The sequence below is a fragment of the Myotis myotis genome, unplaced genomic scaffold (assembly GCF_014108235.1).
Source record: "Myotis myotis isolate mMyoMyo1 unplaced genomic scaffold, mMyoMyo1.p scaffold_m19_p_3, whole genome shotgun sequence".
NCBI lineage: Eukaryota > Metazoa > Chordata > Mammalia > Chiroptera > Vespertilionidae > Myotis > Myotis myotis.
This window is the reverse complement of record NW_023416335.1, coordinates 203,923,759-203,944,354: the sequence shown is the minus strand read 5'-3', so window position 1 is coordinate 203,944,354 and position 20,596 is coordinate 203,923,759. Positions and strand designations below refer to the sequence as shown.

Below are 20,596 nucleotides of genomic sequence, written 5' to 3'. Positions count from 1 at the left end.
ACACGTTATGGGGATTAACACACACATGATGATAAAGCACTTTGACAAATGAGGTTCCTCCTAATGGAAAGAATAATATAATAATAGTAGGGCAGGATGGCTCTTTCGGCTTTCACTGTGAATTACAGTAATTAGATTTGTTTTCCAGACAAGGTTTTCGGCAGATTTTCATTGAAGGCTTGCTTTGTTACTCGAAATCAATGTTACTTCTGCAGTCTGCCCGCTGACGGTAGGCACACTCTATTATGAAAGGTAGGAAAAGAGTGATCCGGACACTCATACACACGGACGCCGGCACTGAAAATGGCTAGGGAAACTTTTTGGAAAGAAATGTCATAGTAGTATGCCCAAGACCGTGATCCGACATGACTGCGTTAGGGGCTCTGTTTTAAACGGCTAATCCTAACGCACAAAGACTTTTGTGAAATATTACTTATAGTTAGAAAAATTTGAGTAGCACTTATAAACAGTAAGGTTAAATAAATGGAACATCCTCTGACACTAAACCACGTTCTTGGTTGGTTTTAAGAAGGACGTCATAACATAGACATAAATGATATTTTGTGATATAAAATAAGTGACAGCAGAATTCAAAAACGTATGCATGCCCTAGTCAGTTTGGCTCAATGGTTAGAGCGTCAGCCTGTGGACCAAAGGGTCCGGAGTTCGATTCCAGTCAGTGGCACATACCTCGGTTGCAGGCTCCTCCCTGGCCCAGGCCCTGGTCAGAGGCAGCCAATGGATGTGTTTTCTCTCACATTGGTATTTCTCTCTGTCTCTCCCTCTCTTTTCCACTCTCTCTAAAAATCAATGGAAAAATATCCTCGGTGAGGATTTAAAAACAACGACAAAAAACAACATATGCATAGTATCATTCCACGATATAAACATGTCACATACAAACAAATTCACATCTACCTGGTGTGAATACAGGGGATAGAAGACTAGCAGAAAAAAAATTTAAAATGGAATTTTTTGCATGTTGTGGTTGGGGGTGATCTTGCTTTTGTTTTCTCTTTACATATATTTTGGTGATCTCAGTATGCAGCCTCTATGGTGAAGAAAAAGCTGGTGAGAATATAATAAATTCAAAATATAGGTGAGCAAAGGCTTATCTAATAGAAAGTAGCACAATGTAAATAAAGTCTTTGTCACTTGGCTGGAAAGATGAGAAAAATGTGGGGAAGCCTGTAACTCCAATTCCAATTGCAAATAAACTGGGAAATATAGCTGCTCTTCAAGGAAACGGAGCTTTTAGTGAGCCGGGAAAGAAAATATTTATTTAGTAACTTACATGTTTACCTCCTGGGCAGGAAAGTTGGCCAGCTTGTAAAAATTTAATATTTGCTTGCTGGGGTGATCTACTTACTCTCACACTCAATAGTCCTGTTCGCAGGAGGGAGCGTGGTGCTTCCCTCACTGTGCATATCAAGCAGCTGGGTTGTTGTTTTGGGTGTTTGTTTGTTTGTTTGTTTGTTCATATTATTTTCACATGTGCCCCTGAAGACCGTGGAGGATAAAACAGCATATTCGTGACCAGTATCTGCCTCTAACTGTCTTACTGCTTATTCAGGCTTAAACTTATTATAGAAGCAGTTTCCAGACTGTGAAGGGAGGAACTAGGATTTGAATAAAACCAAGAACCAAAGCTAGATGGGGATTCTGGTCTTGCCATCCATGAGCTGGGAGCCACTAGGCAAGTCACAGTACTTGGAGCTCTGGCTTGTCCCCAAGCTGTCACTGGGCCTGACTACCAGAGGAGATGATCTGTGTGAAGCATCTCTGCATTTTATTTATTTAACAAATACGAATGCATCAGGCTCTATTCCTCGTGTTTTTCAGATATGAGTGCATAGGTTTCTTTGAGGTGGATACTGCTATTGTCCCCATTTGACAGATGATGAAACTGAGGATCAAGATGTTAAGTCAATGCAGAGAGGATGGGCAGGGCCAGGTTTGATCCCTGTCAACCTAGCTTCAAAGTCTGAGCTTTCATTCAGAAAAAAAAGAAAATGTTACCATTTTGAGTATCATTATTATTTTATTTTTAATTATCATTTTGGGGGACCATGTAGACATTGCTATCACTATTGTGACTCTTCATAGTCGTCCTCATCCTCTCAGGTGGGTATTTTTAGGGTACTGAGTATGAAATAAATGGAAGTTTTAAAGGCCTGGATGACTTAAGACAATACCATGGAATAAAGAAAAGAAAAAAATGATAACTATAGGAGAGGAAGACTATGTTAATTGACTTGATTGTCATGATTATTTCATAATGTATAAATATGAAACCATCACCTTAAATGTTTATGATACTTCATGTTTACCTTAAAATATATACAACTTTTATTTGTCAATTATCTATCTATATAAAACCCTAATATGCAAATCAACTGAATGGCAGAACAACCAGCGGAACGACCGGTCACTATGACATGCACTGACCACCAGGGGGCAGACGCTCAACACAGGAGCTGCCCCAAGCCCGCAGGCCCCCACCAGCGGCAGGTGGCGTGGCCAGCAAGCGGGTAGTGCCAGGCCAGCCAAGGCAGATGTGAGCAGGGGTCCCCCAATCGCCCTGCCAGTTGCCCCGCAGATTTGCCCTGATCACCTGCCAGGCCTAGGGACTCTGCCCATGCACGAATTTCTGGACCAGGCCTCTAGTATCTCAATAAAGTTAAGAATAAAAAATATAGACAGGGTAATACCTTTAAATGGGCGAGAGGGCTTATGCTCTTTGGTTATGCACATACACATGAAATCAGAGAACGAACTTGTATAGGTCAGATGCCAAGCATCACATATTTTTACTCCACCTTCATCCCAGCCGGTCAGTCAGTGCCATTATCCCCACACGTGAATGAGGAAACTGAGGCAGGGAGAGGTTAAAGAGCTCATTCAAGGTCACGGGTAAGGGATGCTCCTGGGATTCCAACCTCCCCTCTGCAAACCCCAGAGTCCATGCTGCTCTTACTACACCAGGAGGCCTTTTGATTTTCTAGAAAGTGGCTCTGTTCTTCTCCCATGGAGAGCTTTTCTGACGTGAAACTGACTTGTCCTTGAATCATCCCGCATTATCAAGGCCACCTGTCCTCCCGCACCCCAAGACCTCTCACTGGAAACCTCATTCTGGCCGCCGCGTTTTCCCGCAGTGAGTTCTGTTACATCTCTAAGTGCAACAGAATCACTGAGCGTTCAGGTTGCCATCACCGGCTCCTCCTTTTTCTCAAAATTGCAGTTCTATTCCCAACTTAATAATTAAGGATTATTCAGCTCGGATGTCCCTGTGTAGTTTAATAAAAACAGACCCTGGGTTGCCTTGCAGGGGCCGTGGCACATTCCCGACAGGCTAAGGAAGGAACGCGAGGAGAAGCTGAGGTTTAATCATCTCTGCCTCTTTGTGTTACCATATTTATTGCATCCCACCCTGGAACAGGGGAGCAATGGAGGCGGCCAGAGCATCGCGCATTACCAGCCGAGTTGCAGGCCCTGCTGAAGATGAGGCACGCTCGCTCTCTTCTTTGTTGTAAAAGCTCGGTCTTGTTTGAAGTCTGCGGCAACGTCTGTGTGTTTGAACCCAGGGAGGCTGACTGGGACGCACACTGGTCCGCCTGTACAGGCAGGCGCCTCTTCACATGGGTTTAAAGCAATGCTCCCCAAAATGTACATATAACCAGCGACAGGTATAAAAGGCTAGGTCAGATGTTGTGTAGATATAAAATTAGGTAGCATTGAATAAAAAATGGAGAGAATTAATCCCTTTGGGATTCTTCTGAATGAGTTCTGATTATCATTAGTAGATGAACTTCACTTCAGTGTAACTGTGTCCTTAGCATCTGTTGTCGGATCTCCCTCAGAACAAAAGAGAACAGGATGGAGACGTGGCCTTGGACTAAGCTTGGAATTTGCAGGGCCCTGTTGTGAAAACTGGTGCTTACCTTATGAGGTAGGAACCGAATGTGAGACTCAGAAGTGACGCAGGGAAAATGAAATAGCGCCTTTGTTGTCTTGAATTCTGGGATATCCTTTCCAATGTGGCCACAGTCCGGCTCCTGTGTTTGGCCCTGTGAATTGGGTTCACCTTCTGGTCTGAGGCCACCTGGACAGTTACAGGCCTTCCTCACCTGGGCAAGCCACTTAGCGCACAACAGCACAGCCCCCCGAGGAAGAAGTCCAGGAAGAGCCCAGCCCACCAGGCCTGACTCCCTCACCCAAACTTACCATTCAGGCCATCACTCCCCCTCATAGGCAGAGGAGTAAGTATTGGGGTGTAATTCACGTTCTCTAAAATTCACTTTTTAGACGTGTACACTTGGTGGGTCTTCAGTGTATTCACAGTTGTGCAGCCATCACTACACTACTATCTAACAGTAGGCCATATTCATCATCTCAAAAGCAAACCCTAATACCCAATAGCAGTCACTTCCACCTCCACCCCCTGATGCCACAGATCTACGTTATCATGGATTTGTTTATTCCGGACATTTCATAGCAGTGGAATCATATGATATCATTTAGTCTTTTGTGGCTGGCTTTTTCCACCTAGCATAATATTTTTAAGGTCCATCCATGTCATAGCACCTGTCAGTACTTCATTCCTTTTTCATTGCTCAATAATGTTCCATTGTATGGAATAGACCAAGTTTTGTTTATTTGTTCACCAATTGGTGGCCATTTGGGTTGTTTCCACTTCTTGCCTTTTGAATGATGCCACCATGAAGATTTGTATACAAGCTTTTGACTTATGTTTTTGTTTGTTTTAGGGCAAAGAGAGTTTATTTTCTTTATTAAATTTACTAGAGGCCCGGTGCACGGATTCATGCACATTGAAAAAAAATTAATTAGAAGGTGGCGGCGGGGCAGGACTGGGTGAGATAGGATGGACAGGTCCTGGAGCCAACCTCTTGCGGTCCCGCCCCAGCCACCGCACCTGGGGTGGTGCCGTGGCTCTAAGGGTGTCTGTGGAGCGAGTGAGGTCTCTCCAGCAGGTGGGGTCCTTCAGCCTGGCCTGCGGGGATCGGGCCAAAACCAGCAGTCCAACATCCCCCGAGGGGTCCCGGAGTTCCAGATGGCACTGTACAAAGTTGCTGTTGCTCATCAGCTCCTGCATTGAGCGTCTGCCCCCTGGTGGTCAGTGCGCGTCATAGCTACTGGTCGGCCAATCACTTAGGCTTTTATATAATTAGATTGGAGTGACATTGGTTAATAAGAATATATAGGTTTCAAGTGTACATTAATATATGATCTCTATATTGCATTGTGTGCCTACCACCCAAAGTCAGATCATCTTCTGTCACCATATATTTGGCCCCCTTTACCTTTAACATGTTTTCATATACTTTTTGTATATAACTAGGAATGGATTTGCTTAGTAACTCAGCAATAGCACCCCTATGCTTGTGTGAGGGGACAAGAGAGGACTAAATGAGCCCCCACGTAATATGCTGGACATTTTTCTGGGGCTGGACTATACCCATGAGTGACAGACCCAAGTCTGTCCCCGCAGACAGAGATGGAACCTAACAAGCACTCCACAGTTAGTAACCTGGCGGGGCAGGAGGGCTGTCGTGAATCCAAGGGGCCTGTGGAATATGAAGGGGAGACCATATGGTTGGCAGTGGATTCGCAAGGTAAAGCTCAAGGGGAACTTGGTTTCCATGGAGACTCCAGGAAAAGTGGTCTGGGCAATGTTCTCAGGTGCTTTCTCCGTGGCCACCGAGAGGTGTGGCGGACAGGACCAAGTTCCCATGATGAGTCAGTGTCAGCACACATCACCTGCGCTGGGAGCCCCCCATGTCTCCTGGTTGAGCATTTTCACAGTCTTCTGAGGGAAGTGCATGAGGCACACTGGCCCCTGGGGCCATGCAAACACTAGTTTTGCCCTAACAATGAGCTAAGTGTCTGTGGATTTACTCTCCCTTCTGGGAAGGCACTTGGGACCAGAGGAAGGTCATGGAGGGGACACCTCATAGGAATGCTTTCAGCAGCCTCCTCTCCCAGCGCTGGTGTGTCTCCTCTATAGCCAGGTTATCATCCCGAATTCCAGGGGTGATTTCTGCCCGTGGAGTCCCCCAAGCCTGCCTGGCTCTCTTTCTCTTAGAGACTGCAAGTCACACATCCTAGGAGGCCCCATACTCCGTCCCAGCCTGCCAGGAAGTCTGTCACTCTCTTTTTATCCTGCCCACGCCTGGCATGCAATAGGTGTTCATCACGTGTCCTCGTATGAGCCACCCAAACAAGACTCGCTGTCCTTCCCTCCCGCTGGCCCTTTCCTTACTCTCTTCTATCCTGCAGGATGCCTGCCTCCATCCGCCACCTCTTCCCACCCAGAGGCCCATGCCAATGCATGTCTCTGGGAACTTCCTGTCCTCTCTACCAGCGAGGAGGGGTCCCATCGCTCTGTGCTCCTCCCTGCAGAGCCCCCTGATTGCATGCATAAGGTGTTCCCACCCAACTCCAGGGGTGCCCTGCACTGTCTGTGGCAGCCTGCTCTTCATGTGTGCCATTCCCCAACTTTGCAGTTGCATGGCGCAGCCCAGCATTGTCACACGCATGTTCTCACGGTTGTGTAGTTACCATGATCTCTCTTCATTGGTCCCCGCCACATGGATAGCTGACGAGAGGACTTGCGCCCATCTCTTATGCCTTATCTGTGTCTGCTCTGGTAGCCCTGCGTTGGATGTTTCATCATTCAGCTCTGTTGTTGTTTTTTATCTATGGATGGAGGAACTAATTGAAACACTTTATTTGAAAAATGATGCATTAATCAATAAAAAATTTAAAGAAAAAGAAAAATGATGCAAAAGCATTGAGAAAATAACAGTTTCACAAGTTGATGTTGACAATGGTTGCCTGAGTTCGTGGGGCTGCTGTAACAAAATGCCACAGTCTCAGTGGGGTGCCAACAGCAGAGCCTTGTCTCCCGCAGGTCTGGAGGCTGGGAGCCCCAGGTCATGGCATCAGCGTGGTCGGGTTCAGGCAGGGGTGGGGGGCCTGCTCCCTGGGTACGGACTTCTCTCTGTGCCTTCCCGTGCTGGGAGGAGTGAGGGGTGTCTCTGGAGCCTCTTCTATAGGTGCACTAATCCCTTTCAGTGGGACTCTGCCCCATGACATAATCACCTCCCTAAGGCCCACCTGCTGATACGATCACCTTAGGGGTTAGCACCCAACATATGAATTTGGGGGTGGGGGGTGGGGAACACAAATATTCAGACCATACCAATGGTCAGCACGTGGAAATCTTACCATGCAGTGAAATCTTATCATGCACCAGCACTCCACTAAGTGCTTTATATATATACTAGAGGCCCGGTGCACAAAATTCGTGCACAGGTAGGGTCCCTAGGCCTGGCTGGGTCCCTTCCTTCCCCCGGCTGCCAGCCATGGCCTTACTTCGTTCCGCCCCCTGGTGGTCAGCACACGTCATAGTGGGCAGTTGAACTCCCAGTCAGTAGAAATTCCGAGGGGACAATTTGCATATTAGCCTTTTATTATATAGGATGTATATATACATGTGTATGTATGTATATATGTTATATCACTTAACCCCTACAATTGCCCAGGGCCGTGGTCGGCAAACTGCGGCCCGCGAGCCACATGCGGCTCTTTGGCCCCTTGAGTGTGGCTCTTCCTAAGCCTTAGGAGTACCCTAATTAAGTTAATAACAATGTACCTACCTATATAGTTTGAGTTTAAAAAATTTGGCTCTCAAAAGAAGTTTCAGTCGTCATACTGTTGATATTTGGCTCTGTTGACCAATGAGTTTGCCGACCACTGGCCCAGGGTAACATTGCTCAGCATTATTGTGCCTGTTTTGAAGGTGAAGAAATTGGGGCCCAGAGCAATGATTAACCTGCTTATGGCCACTCAGTAACGGATGCAGCCAGGGTCCCAGCCCAGAGGTTCTGGGGCAGAGCCCAAGGCCGCATCACTGATGAGGATTGTGCCATCAGCTGTGCTACCTTCATAGGAGGGGGCGTTGGCTTTCTCTTCCTGGTGCATCAGTGTGTGTTGAGCACCTGTGGATGCCAGGCCCTCCACGGGGCCCTGGGGATGGAGATGAAAAGATGGCTCCTGTCCTCAGAATGTCACAGTCTGGACCAGAGCCAGGGGTCTGAATGTGCATCACAGCGCCGTGCTATAGATGGTTCACTTGCCTTTCCTCTGCGGTGCTGAGTTAGCAGGAAAGGGACATGGATGTGCTCTGAGACAGTTACTAGGAGGAGATGACTTTCAGAGGGAATTTTGAAGGATGAGCAGAAACTCCTTTTCAAGGAGGGGAGGGAATAGCACGAACCAGGATACAGACATTTGGTACCATCGCCCCATGTCTGAAATGACGCCATCCCTCCGTTCTGGATAAAAATGCAAGCTGGCAATTATGCAGGCTTAACTTGCTCCAGCCTCCTCCATCCATAAGGCTCTGCCGGGGCTCTGGGGGAGAGGGGAGTGGCTGTGCCAACACTGAGGGCTAAGTGGACCATCTGTCTTCCCAGGGGCTTTGACCGGCTGCCCCTGACATAGCCATCAGCTGAGCCTCTGGCCAGTGAGCAGACATGACCCCTCAGGCCACCGGTCCTCATCAGGTTCCTGGCAGCCCTGCTGCAGGGAAGCTGAGGGCAGGCCTGCTCCCCCCCCCCCGCCCCCCTTGAATGGATGGTTCCACGGAGGAATCTGCCACTTTCAGACAATGGTCCCACGGAGGAACTCTGTCGTGGTAATGGTTTCTGCCATTCATTTTCTTCAGGTTATTGCCCTCGTGCACCCACCTGTTATGTGTATGGCAGGTTGGCCTTGGGTAAGAGCTTTCTTCAGGCCCAGGCTCACTGGTCCAGCCCCACCCGGCTTGGCCACCTCACCTCACAGTTGGTGCACCCAATCCCCAAATCACCACCTTCCTCCAACGTCTTTCCTCGTCCAGCCCCTGTCCTGGAGACATCAGCGCCCACCAGGAATCTCAGCGTCACCTTCGGCTGCTTCCTCTCCATTTTCCCCACATATAACTCTCTTCAGGATCCCTCCAGATTCAGCCTCCTGGCCAGCCGCTGTCCTCTCACCGTCTTCATCAGACCCTCAGTCCACATCCATCTCATCTAATCTCTTCCATGATGTGTCCACCTGTTGCCCCTTATCTGTCTACCGTCCACCACCCATCCACCCAGTCAGATCCTTTGTGAATCCTACCACATCCCAGGCACCGGACGCGATCCACTCAAACACACCTGGCACGATCCTTGACCCTCCCTGAGCTCAGTCAGGTGGGATGTAGACCAGCAAACAGGTGATCCCTACCTGCAGAGAGGCATGTGGTGCTGAGGTGCCTGCCTGTGAGGAAGGGCCTGACTTAGGGCAGGATTCAAAGAGCAAAAGGCTGCCCTCAGAGCTGAAGACTGGGTGATGGGCCATCCAGCGCTGAATGGGGAGGGGGGTGAGGAGCAGCAGAGGCCAGACCGGGACCGTAGTGAGGGCAGGGATGGCGTGTCTTTACTCACCCCATGTCCCCTGCATCCTGCTCGTTGCCCGGCAGATCGTGTGTGCTCAGTAAGTATTGACGGAATGAGCCAGGGCGAGAGGGTTTCCTGCAGAGCAAACCGCATCTGAGAAGGCCCGGGTAGGAAGAGAGCATGGGGACGGGAGGCTGGGAGCCGGGCTCTGTGTCTGGCACTTAGCACAGGGCTGCCCGGAGGCCGGGAGCTCAGGGGCAGGCCGCGCTGCTCCCCACGCCTCGCTGATGGAGTCCAGGCTGCTTAACGATGGTCATTGCTTCCCATGGCCTTTCATCTCTCCCCTTCTCTGCTCTAACCGTAGAGTCCTGCTCACCACTCCCTGTCCCAGCACCCCTGTGCGCGGCCATAGTCCCTTTATTCTCCTCTCTCCCTTCACCTCCTGTCAGTCGTCTATCTGTTAAGGCGCTGCGTCTCCCACTCACACACGTCCTTCTGACCCGGTCAGAACTGGCCCTTCCGGTTCTTTGCTCCCATAGCACTTGTGTGCTGTGCAGTCATTGCCATGTGATCACACTCCACGCCACGGTTACAGCGTTTCACTGTGGGCTGCCCATCTCTGCAGACAGGATGAGCTCCTTGAGGTCAGAGGGACGAGGTGGTTCTCATCCGTAGGTGCTCCGGCATCATGTTAAAACTGCTGTTGTTGTTTTCACCGGCACAATAGTATTTATGATAGTTCTGCTGCATCGAACGATTGCGTTGTGCCCGGTAGTCCCTCAAGAAGGCATATCTGCTGTTTATGAGTATTCTGTGTTTTCCAGATATGCATTATAGATGGCACTTATTTCATTTAATCGGCACAGTGGCCTGATGAAGAGGTGTTTCCAACATTTAACAGAGGAAGCATCAGGTGTGCTGAAGTACACCTGACTCAGGTGTGGGGAGATATACATGACTCAGCTGTGGCGAGGTATACCTGAATCAGGTGTGGGGAGATATACATGACTCAGCTGTGGGGAGCTATACATGACTCAGGTGTGGGGAGATATACATGACTCAGCTGTGGGGAGGTATACCTGACTCAGGTGTGGGGAGATATACATGACTCAGCTGTGGGGAGGTATACCTGACTCAGGTGTGGGGAGATATACACGACTCAGCTGTGGGGAGGTATACCTGACTCAGGTGTGGGGAGATATACACGACTCAGCTGTGGGGAGGTGTAACTGACTCAGGTGTGGGGAGATATACATGACTTAGGTGTGAGGAGGTTTACCTGATACAGGTGTTCGGAGGTATACGTGACACTAGGAAGTCCGCACTCTTGAACGCCAGCTCTGGGAGTGAATCCAGCTTTGCCCTGTGTAATGCTGGGTTGTACTCGAGTGGCGCCTCTGTAAGGGCTGGTTGACGGAGGTGGGATGAAGAAAAGCTGTAGAAGCATGAACAGTGAGGTGTACTGATATCCAGTGACAGCCCCAGGGACTCTTTCTGGGTGCCTGGTTTTCTTTGGGAGAGAAACAAGCAGGAAACAGACCTCAGGACAGTGCCGGCTACACCCAGCAGGGCTAAGGACGCCAGAAATAAGGGGCCAGCCCGAGTGTTACACGTGCTCACTTAGGACACCCGGGAACACAGGTGTCTAACTCACAGGTGCGGTGATTGGCTTGGATGGCGTGTCACCAGCCATTTCACCCTCCTGGTCCTTGTTGTCACCTGAAAGCTGAGGTTGGTGGCATGTCCTCGCTCCTTGCCGGCCCCGCCAGCCTCGCCAGTGGGCACTGATTTGGTCACATGCCTGATTTGCTTTTCCAGTTGCTTTTGAAAACCACCCACCAGTGAGGGTAGGTGAGGGGTGAGGGTGTGTTTTGGGGCTCAGTGCTCCATGCTGACCCACTTCCTGCCATTCCCACAGGCGGAACCCTCTGCACTTCCACCTCATCGCTGACTCCATCGCCGAGCAGATCCTGGCCACGCTCTTCCAGACCTGGATGGTGCCCGCGGTGCGCGTGGACTTCTACAACGCGGACGAGCTCAAGGTACGGTGTGGGGGAGGGTGGTGGCTGCCTCCCGGTCTCCTTGACTGGGAGCTTTTCTTGTTTATGGTTTAGGGGACCTCAGCCATGGCAGAAGTCTCAGCTCCCCACTGGAAATGCCCGGGGATCACTGAGGGTGCTGCCACCCGAGTCTGCTTTTATCCTCCAAAGTCTTAAAGCAGCGGTTCTCAACCTGTGGGTCGCGATCCCTTTGGCGGTTGAACGACCCTTTCACAGGGGTCGCCTAAGACCATCTTGCATATCAGATATTTACATTATGATTCATAACAGTAGCAACATTACAGTGATGAAGTAGCAATGAAATTAATTTTCTGGTTGGGGGTCACAACATGAGGAACTATATTTAAAGGGCCAGAAGGTTGAGAACCACTGCCTTAAAGCAACCACTTCCTTAGCTCACAGTGTCTGTGGGTCTGAGCAGTTCTGGCCAGCCAGGCTTTCTGTGGAGGCTGCAGGCCATGGGCCTGGTATGTATCTGAAAGAGATCTATATTATGGTCTGTTCCCCTATGAGGTAAATAAATGCTGAACCTGGGCTTGGATTCATGGATTGTATTCACTGGTCATAGGACCTAAAGTGGATGACCTGTACCTTTGCTGGGTATGTTTTCTCACCTGAAGAAAGGTGCTGCGATGCCAACCCCATGAGGGATTAAGAGGCTCAAACGAGAGGATGTATGTGAGTGTGTTTTAAAAGACAGCTGAATAAATGTTAAGGATCATGTTGGGCCGGAGGGTTTCAGCCAAATGAGACCTATTCGATCCAACACTCCCTCCTCGCTTAAAATCCCCCTGTTGTGCCACTGTGCTGACGTCAACATCTGGTTACGAAGTCCTGCATAGTCTGGCTCTGGACGCTTTTGTCATTCCTGCAAATTCACTGTGTTACTGGTTCTCTCCGCCTTCTCTGCTGTGTTTGAGGCTTTGCTTGTGCTATTCCTTCTGACTGACATGCCCTTCCACTCGCCTTGTCCCCCCTCCCTTCGGAACGCAGACACATTGCCACTTCGTCTGAGAACCTTTCCCGGTTTCCCCAGAGAAAAGGACACGTTTTCTCCTCGCTGGTCCGTCCGCCGCTTCAATCTTGAACCTTCTTCGTGGGGGAGGGGACGGGGCCCATCTGGTCCTTTTCCGTCTTGTGTGCAGAGTTGGAACCCCGTCGTGCTTGTGGGTTTAACAAATTGCCGTTGTTAGAGGAAGGTGTAACTTTGCAGAAATACATGATGCTCTGTCTCCAGTCACCTTGGGGAGGACTAAACACCTAGGCATGAGGCTGATTCCAGCAAATTGCTTGTTCCAAACCTCATAAAGCCATTATATTTTCATCTCCGAGCCATAACATTTTAAATAGATCGCAGAGATGCCGGCCAGAGCTGCCGATTTTCCCGCATTTCGGGCTCTGAGGTTGATGGAGACGCTCAGAAGTCAGCGTTTGGGGATTGTCATGGTAATGTGTGTGCCGTTCCAATCTATTCTGAGCTAAAATTGATTAACACTCTCAAAAAGGGAAAAACAGAATTTAGCAAATTGCTGCACTAATTAAGGTAAAAGCAAGCCACTCTGTCTCCCGGGTGTGCGGGCCAACACCGAGGGGAAAGCGGCAGGAGGGGCGGCAGCATCTGGCGAGGAAGGCTGCGTCCGCCTCCTCCTCCTGCGTTCTCCTGTCTCCGGGCATCCTGGGCCGTGTCCCTTGCAAGCCTGTACCCTCTACTGTTTAAACAAATATCTATTTTTATTGATTTCAGAGAGGAAGGGGGAGGAAGAGAGAAATAGAAACATCAATGATGAGAGAGAATTATGGATCATCTGCCTCCCACATAGCCCACACTGTGGGGATGGAGCCAGCCACCTGGGCATGTGCCCTGACCAGGAATCGAACCGTGACCTCCTGGTTCATAGATCAAAGCCCAGCCACTGAGCCATGCTAGCCGGGCCTGTACCCTCTACTTTTTAAGAAAAGACAAAGTAGCAGAAAACAAAAAGGCCACGTTCATCTCCTGGCCTGCCACGGAATAACTCTGATTTGGGTTCTGAGCCCGGCTCCATCACCTGTTGGATGGGCTGCGAAGGGAGGGATCAAATAAGATGGCTCCTGTGAAGGCCCGGCAGTGCCCGAAGTGCAGCAGGTCCTTAAAAATGCCCCGCTCTCCTTTGCAGCCGAGGCAGAATGGGATGAAAAGGCTCTGACTGTGTAGCCTGTTGTGGAATCTGCGGAGAGTTGGGAGGCTGAGGAGTAAGGTGCCGAGTGCTGTCATCTATGGGAATAAATTCTTCCAGGAGCTCTTGGAGGCAAGGGGCGTGGGAGGGAGGAGATGGGTCTTCTCCCTCTCTCCTGCCCCCTGGAGGGCAGGTAGACCTGCTGTTCATTATTTTACTTACTGGACTGTTAGCCACGTGAATTGAGGGCTTAAAAAAAAAAAAAAGAATTGAAAAGTACAAACTTGGTGAGTTCTAAAGGACATCGTCTCCAGTGTCCTGTCCTCCGGCATGTACAGGCAGACCCTCGTGTTTTGCACTTCACAGACGTTACGCCTCTTACAAATCGAATGCAAGACCCTCCCTCGGCAATAAGATTGCAGCTGGCTTCCCTTCAACACTCGCTGTATTGTGCTGGCCTGGAACGTGACCCAGCTCTCTCCTAGGTCTGCCTGCCCTCGGGGAGCCCCCCCTGCCTCTGTCATCACACAGGGGTTCCTTTGTCATGTGTTGTCATAGGGTCACCAGCATTTCTCAGTAAACTCATGGCACAGTGTAACCTTTCACGCCTTTGTGTGATGAGCAGGTAAAAGTCTCTCTGTCCCCAGGACGGAAAGCGCCAGCGGGGCCAGCAGTGTCCCGTTCACTCCTCATCACCTACGTATCCTTGTGCTGATGTGAGGCTTGGCTCATAAAAAGAGATTTGCTAACTGGCCCGGCTGCCGTGACTCAGTGGTTAAGTGTAGACCTATGAACTAGGACCTCACAGTTCCATTCCCGGCCAGGGCACATGCCCAGGTTGCGGACGCAATTCCCAGGAGGGGGCGTGCAGAAGGCAGCTGATCAATGATTCTCTCTCATCATTGATGTTTCTATCTCTCCCTCTCCCTTTCTCTCTGAAATCAATAAAAATATATTTTTTAGAAAAAGTTTGCTAAATGAATGATACGAAATAACGCGGGCTGGGTCCCTGAGAGACTTGAGTCATTAGGAAGAGGTTTCTCCATCACTGCCAGGGCTCACCGCATCCCGAGGCCACTGGGCAGGGACCCAGCGGAGGCATAAATAAGGCAGCTGCCCCGGCACCACCCACGTCAAGTCCCCAGCGCAGGCCTGGGACCTGGGACCTGGGACAGGTGCGTGTCTCTCCACTACAGGTACACCAGGGAGGGAGCACAGCGAACCCCATCCCTGAGCTGACGCTAGGGGAGAAAGAGCAGGGGAGAGGCGGGTGGTGCTGGGACCTTCAGTGCCTTCAGGAAGCGTGTTGGGGGGCAGCCTCAGCCATAGGGCTCCTGAAATCCCCTGGGATAGCTGTTGGGAATGGCGTTTCTCAGAAATACCCCCTGTGGGCCCCTGATTGTGTCTGTGGTGCAGGAGAAGGGAGTGGCAGGGAAAGGAGGTTTCTGAAGGATCGGTGCATGATTAAAGATGAGCCGCGGGAAATCTGCAGTGGACCTGTATGCCCGCTAGTCTCTGTGGCCTGTGAGATGCTGGCCCGTCTTCCTCCTGTTTACATGGCCTGGTCATTCCCAGCCTCCAAGGCTCGTACCCACAGGCTGGCAGGACTGAGGGCGTCTTTGTGCTGGGAACCACAGCAGAAGGGGCTGCTGTCCCAGGGGGAGGGCCAGGATGAGAAGGGGGCTGGCTTTCCTGCCGAGCTTTGTGGATGGCGGCATCCAGGACAACCCTGTGGGGCGGAGCGAGAATTTTATTACCTCCCTCCCGGGTGATTTATAACTTGAAACACAGAGTTGAAGAGCATTTGCCTAAGATCAGGCAGGCGGGTAATAAATGCCAAGGCTGATGGTTGATTCTCCGCTTTCCAAGCGAAGCGATGTGGGACTGGGATTGTATACTTCAGGTCTTGCCGCCATTCGGCCCGGAAAGTCCCCCCACGCCACCCTGGGGCGAGGACGATCCCCAGCTGGTGAAGGGAAGCGGGGGTGAGGGGGGGGGCTGTTTCGTGATTCACTGTCTAGCCGGGGGCCCTCCTTTTTCCCCCTTCCTCTTAGGCCTGATGCCTGCTCATTCCCAGCAGCAGAGAGCTTGTGAAGTGGAAGGCAGGACTATTTACAGAAAATATTGGTGTTTGACTCTGAAAATTGGCTTCCTGCTCACACTGGTGCCTTTGTGCTGGTCCCCAGGGGGGACTGCAGAGGCCTCCGCGGGTAACTGCGACCTCTCAGCACCCTGCAGGCTGGGGGGACCAGCTCCTGTTGTTTGTCTCACCAGGGAAGGTGGGCAGACTACCCCCCATCCTGTCTCCTAGGAAGGTGTGCTTTCTGAATGATGGGCATGTCCAGCCAGCAGGGACTCGTGATACCACGGAATCACAGGGTCTCGGGTGTGAAGCAAGCACAATGCCCACAGCCCCTTTTGGACAAATGAAACCCAGAGGGTTATGCAAGCCCCCTGAGATCTCACAGTGACTCTCCAACACCGTCGTCTTCCAACAATTGGGTTTGGGTTTTCGGATTGCCAGGTCCAGGCCACCGTTCAAATGGACAGCACATACCCTGGGGGTGGGGGTGGGAGTAGGGGAAGGCTGGATCCGTGGGAGGTAGACTTGGCTTGCAGAGAAGCACAGAGGACCTGGGACTGGCTCATGGAGGACACGATCAGCTCCGCCCTGCAGAGAAGTGAAGTAAGATATGTGTGACCTTTGGGATTGCCTTGCGCATTTTAATAATATTGTAAGACAGGTAGTAACGCATGGAGTTTGTCTTTCAAGAGCTGGTCTCTCCTTTGTTGGAGATGAATGCAGTAAGTGAGGTCTTGTGATGAAAAGCACGGTGCTTGGCACATGGCAGGCACTCAGCGAATTCTGTTTCCTCCCCTTCCCCACTCATGTGTTTGAAGATGGCTGTGATTAACCTCTTAGGTCTCTTCCTAAACCCATCATGTCCATGCACCTTGCCTTCCCCTTCTACAAAGGAGCAAGTGACTCCTGACCTCTCGCCAGAGACTATACATTCGGGGTTGTTTTTCTAGAATAGCTTATGGACTTGGGCTCTTGCTCCTTCTCTCCTGTTGGGTCTCATGTTATGCCAGAGGGCTGGCTGAGGTGAAATGCCAGGTTCAAATCTGGAAAAAGTTAGCATCCTCCCGTTTTCTGAGTTGCTTTACTGGTTCCTGGATTATCCTGGTGCTGTGTGACTATGCGGGCTGGTTCTTTCAGGCCAGCAACCTTAGCTTCGTATTAGGCTTCTCTCTCTGGGACAGCAAAGGCGAGGTCAGGGCACAGACGTGGAGAGTGAAAGGCATTTGGAAGTGTACCTTTCTGTATGTAGAAGACTGGTCTTGGGCTTTTAAATAGTAGACATCCATCAGAAATGGTCATCTGCATTAGAAAAGACTCGGTGTCGTTGGTACAGCTCTCTCTATCCACTGGCAAATGTTTCTTTATGTAACGGGGTGTCCTAGTGAATGGGCCCTGTCTCCTGAGTCATGGACTCTTAATTAGGAAGGAACTTGGCATTCACCAGGCAAAACGTTTCCCTTTCTTCTGTGATGTTCTACATGAATGGTCATCACTCTTCTGCTTTTGAATATTTCCAGAGATAAGAGATCATTGCCTCCCAGAGGACCCTGTTGCACACTGAGAGACTCAACCAGAAATACCCACCTGGCGCTGTACTGAAGTCTTAGCGCTCTGAGTCTCTCCATTGGTCCTGAGCGTTAATAAAGACCAAACGTCAGTGTATGGATCGTTGCGTGTCAACTCACCTGCTGTCCCGACTGGATGAGAGGACCAGGAGGTCAGCAACCAGGATACATTTTATCTCTATGCCCAGCTTTTAGGATGAAACCTGGCCAGTTGTGGCCCCCAACAAGTGCCTGGGTTCTATGTTTGGGGCTGCAGAGTGAATGAACGGGTGTCTGAAAACTTGGCATATTTCCTGAGTCGTCTCCTCATCCCCCAGAATCCTCTACCTGAATCCCGAGTGGCAGCGCTCAGTACTTACTTTGACACATGTGTCTTCTGGCATGTTTGTGTGGCACATGGTTTCCAAGGTGTTGCCTGCCTGGAATGTGCTCACCCTTGTCTCCGTTTCATACATCCGCCGTTCTCTGTGGTTTCCTACAATACAGCCGTTTTCCCAGATCTACAGTGACAGGTCCCACCAGGAGCTATAATTGGTCTGAGCTCAGAGACTTCAACTCTGTTACAGCAGTGTAAGCGACCCTTCTCTCTCCCGTCATGAGCATTGATCCCTTCTCAGTTGCATGGCTGTGATCTCATTGGTGGTCATTCACCTGGATAAGAAGGAAATGCCTTCGGGTACCTTATTGCATTGTGTCCTCTCAGGAGCCCCATGCTATCGAAACAGCGCACATGCCCTTTTGTTACTAAAGAGTTTACCAGAGAAATTAGCAGAATGCTGCTGATCGGGGCGGAGGTGATGTTGGAACCTAGCTCTTCTGGCCTTCAGTGCAGTGCTGTTCTCTTGTACCACAAGTCTCCCCCTTCCAGAACTTTAGTTAAAAAACAACTTCAGTGCCTACTTGGTGTGGCTCAGTGGTTGAGCGCCGACCCACGAGGTCAGGGCACATGCCCAGGTTGAGGACTCCATCCCCAGTAGGGGGCGTGCAGGAGGCAGCCGATCAGTGATGCTCTATCATCATTGATGTTGCTATCCCTTTCTTCCTCTCCCTTCTTCTCTCTGAAATAAATAAAACATTTTTTTTTTAAAGAACTTCAGTGACTCATGTACTAGTATTTGGTTATGATGATGGATTTTGGAACATAAGCTGGACCAGAAAATGAAAAAAAGAAATGAAAGGCCAGAGGTATTTGATGGGTAATGAGAAAGTAATGGGTGGAGTGAACTGGGAATTATGGTGTGATTAGGAACTTTTTTCAGTGAGAACGGGAGTCATTGTCTAAATGTCTTGAAAGGGATAAAAGGCTGGATTTGGGGAGCAGAGTTTTAGATGAGGCACACTTTTTGGCACGTCACCCTGGGATGGAGTAGCTGAAGTGGTGTGGTGAAAAGTTAATAAATAAATACGGGGGGCCCAGGCACTTGAAGGCCAAGGTGTTAGAGGGTCCATCCAAAGGATGATATAATCTAAGAAAAGTTGTCAGGAGCTGAACAGAATTCTATTCATGGAGTTCAAAAGGGGGCAGGCACTTCCAATCCAAGTAAGTCAGCTATAAGTTCACATCAGGGTACACGCTAAAAAATATTTGAATTATAAGGATTAAAAAAATCCTTCCATTAAGAATAATAATAACTCTCATTAATAAGAATTGATTATGTGCCAGCATAATAGCCTTACATGCATAATCTTATTTTATCCCCACCATAAGCCTTGAGGTGAGTATAATGATTTTCACTCATTTCCACATGAGAAAATGGAAGGTCATAAAAAAGACTGGAAATTACTCAGCCTTGTGGAACCAAAATAGCAATGAATCCAAGCAGTCCAGCTCTTGAGCAGGGCTGTCCAACAGGAATATCAAGATGTAATTCTGAAGCCTTGGCTGGTGTGGCTTAGTTAACGAGCATTAGGTCCCATGCGCCTTTCCCATGCGCCTTGAGGTCCCAGTTTCATTCCTGGTCAGGGCACATGCCCAGGTTGCGGGCTCCATCCCCAGCAGGGGGTGTGCAGGAGGCAGTCAATCAATGTTCCTCTCTCATTTATCTCTCTCTCTCTCTCCCTCTCCCTCTCCCTCTCCCTCTCCCTCTCCCTCTCCCTCTCCCTCCCCTTCCTTTCTTTCTGAAAATCAATAAAAATATATATTTTTAAAAGATGTAATTTTAAATTTTTTAATAGCCACATTTACAGAAGCAAAATGAAACAAGTGAATTGCATTTTAATAATATTTACTTAATCCTGTATGTCAAAATTATTATCATTTCAGCATGGGATCAGTATTCTAAAAATTACTTATATATTTTATGTACTTTTTAAATTTATTTCTGGAATCAAGTGCATATTTTAAGCATCTCAGTTTGGACTTGCTGCCTGTCAGGTGCTCATAGCCATGTGTGGCTGGCAGCGCCAGGGTAGAATTTGATGTTTAAGGCTACACTGTATGCAAGGGCAACCAGTGGACAGAATCATATCATCTTTGAAGAGTAGAAAATCTACCTCAGTTTTTCTACTACAATAATACATGTCCTAATAAAATGTCTGCTTAGTTTTGAGGGGGGGGAAAAAGACAGAGACCCAAGAATACCAGCCAAGTTCTCTCATGTATAAACACAGTAGGAAAATGACACGCTATGCATGAGCCCACACCGTGTACACCCGTGTATACTTCCTGAAGAGAGCATCCAAAGGCAGCCAGCCAGCCACAAAAGTAATCAAAGTGAATATTCACCAGCAAAGAGGTCTTGTTCTAAAGGGGCAGGAGGTTTGCACTGAAAGGAGTTGCACGTGGAATGATCTGTAAATAATTGCTCTTAGTCATTTGCAAAGTCGAATGCAGATGCCAAAAGTCGCTCTTGAAAACATACAGAAAGCCAGCTGCCCGAATTGTAAAACAGCCTAGAGCGGTGTGCATTGCGATCCCAAGCGAAGTTTTTGTGTGTTTTGGTGTGTAACTCAGGTGCGATTTTTAACCCTTCACTCTGATCACTAGTGAAAAAAAAGGTCAGATGTTTCTTCAGAGCTCCAGTGTGACCACTGGTAACGCTATAAGTAGAATGAAAACTAAGTTAGAGGAGAGGATTGTTGCAAATGAAACACAGTCTGTGGCAATTAGGAAGGAAGCAAATAAAAGGAGAAAGAGATAAATGGTTCTAGAACATTAGGTATCCACTTTATACCATTTCCAAAAATTAGCTTGAAATGAATCTTACACCTAAATGTGAGTGTTAAAACTATAGAACAGACGGGGAGAAAGCAGAGGGGGGAAAAATCTTAGTGACTTTAACTTAGA

The 20,596-nt window shown here is 49.2% G+C and overlaps 1 protein-coding gene across 6 annotated transcripts in view; it reads left to right on the top strand.

Annotated features, from left to right (window-relative positions):
- The window catches only part of LARGE1 (LARGE xylosyl- and glucuronyltransferase 1), a 428,233-nt gene that overhangs the window by 214,971 nt on the left and 192,666 nt on the right, over window positions 1-20,596 (top strand). For all 6 annotated transcript variants that reach the window (XM_036297621.1, XM_036297620.1, XM_036297619.1 and 3 more), the window contains exon 5: window positions 11,365-11,488. In XM_036297621.1, coding sequence (XP_036153514.1) covers window positions 11,365-11,488 — 124 coding nt within the window. The remainder of the gene's footprint in view (window positions 1-11,364; window positions 11,489-20,596) is intronic.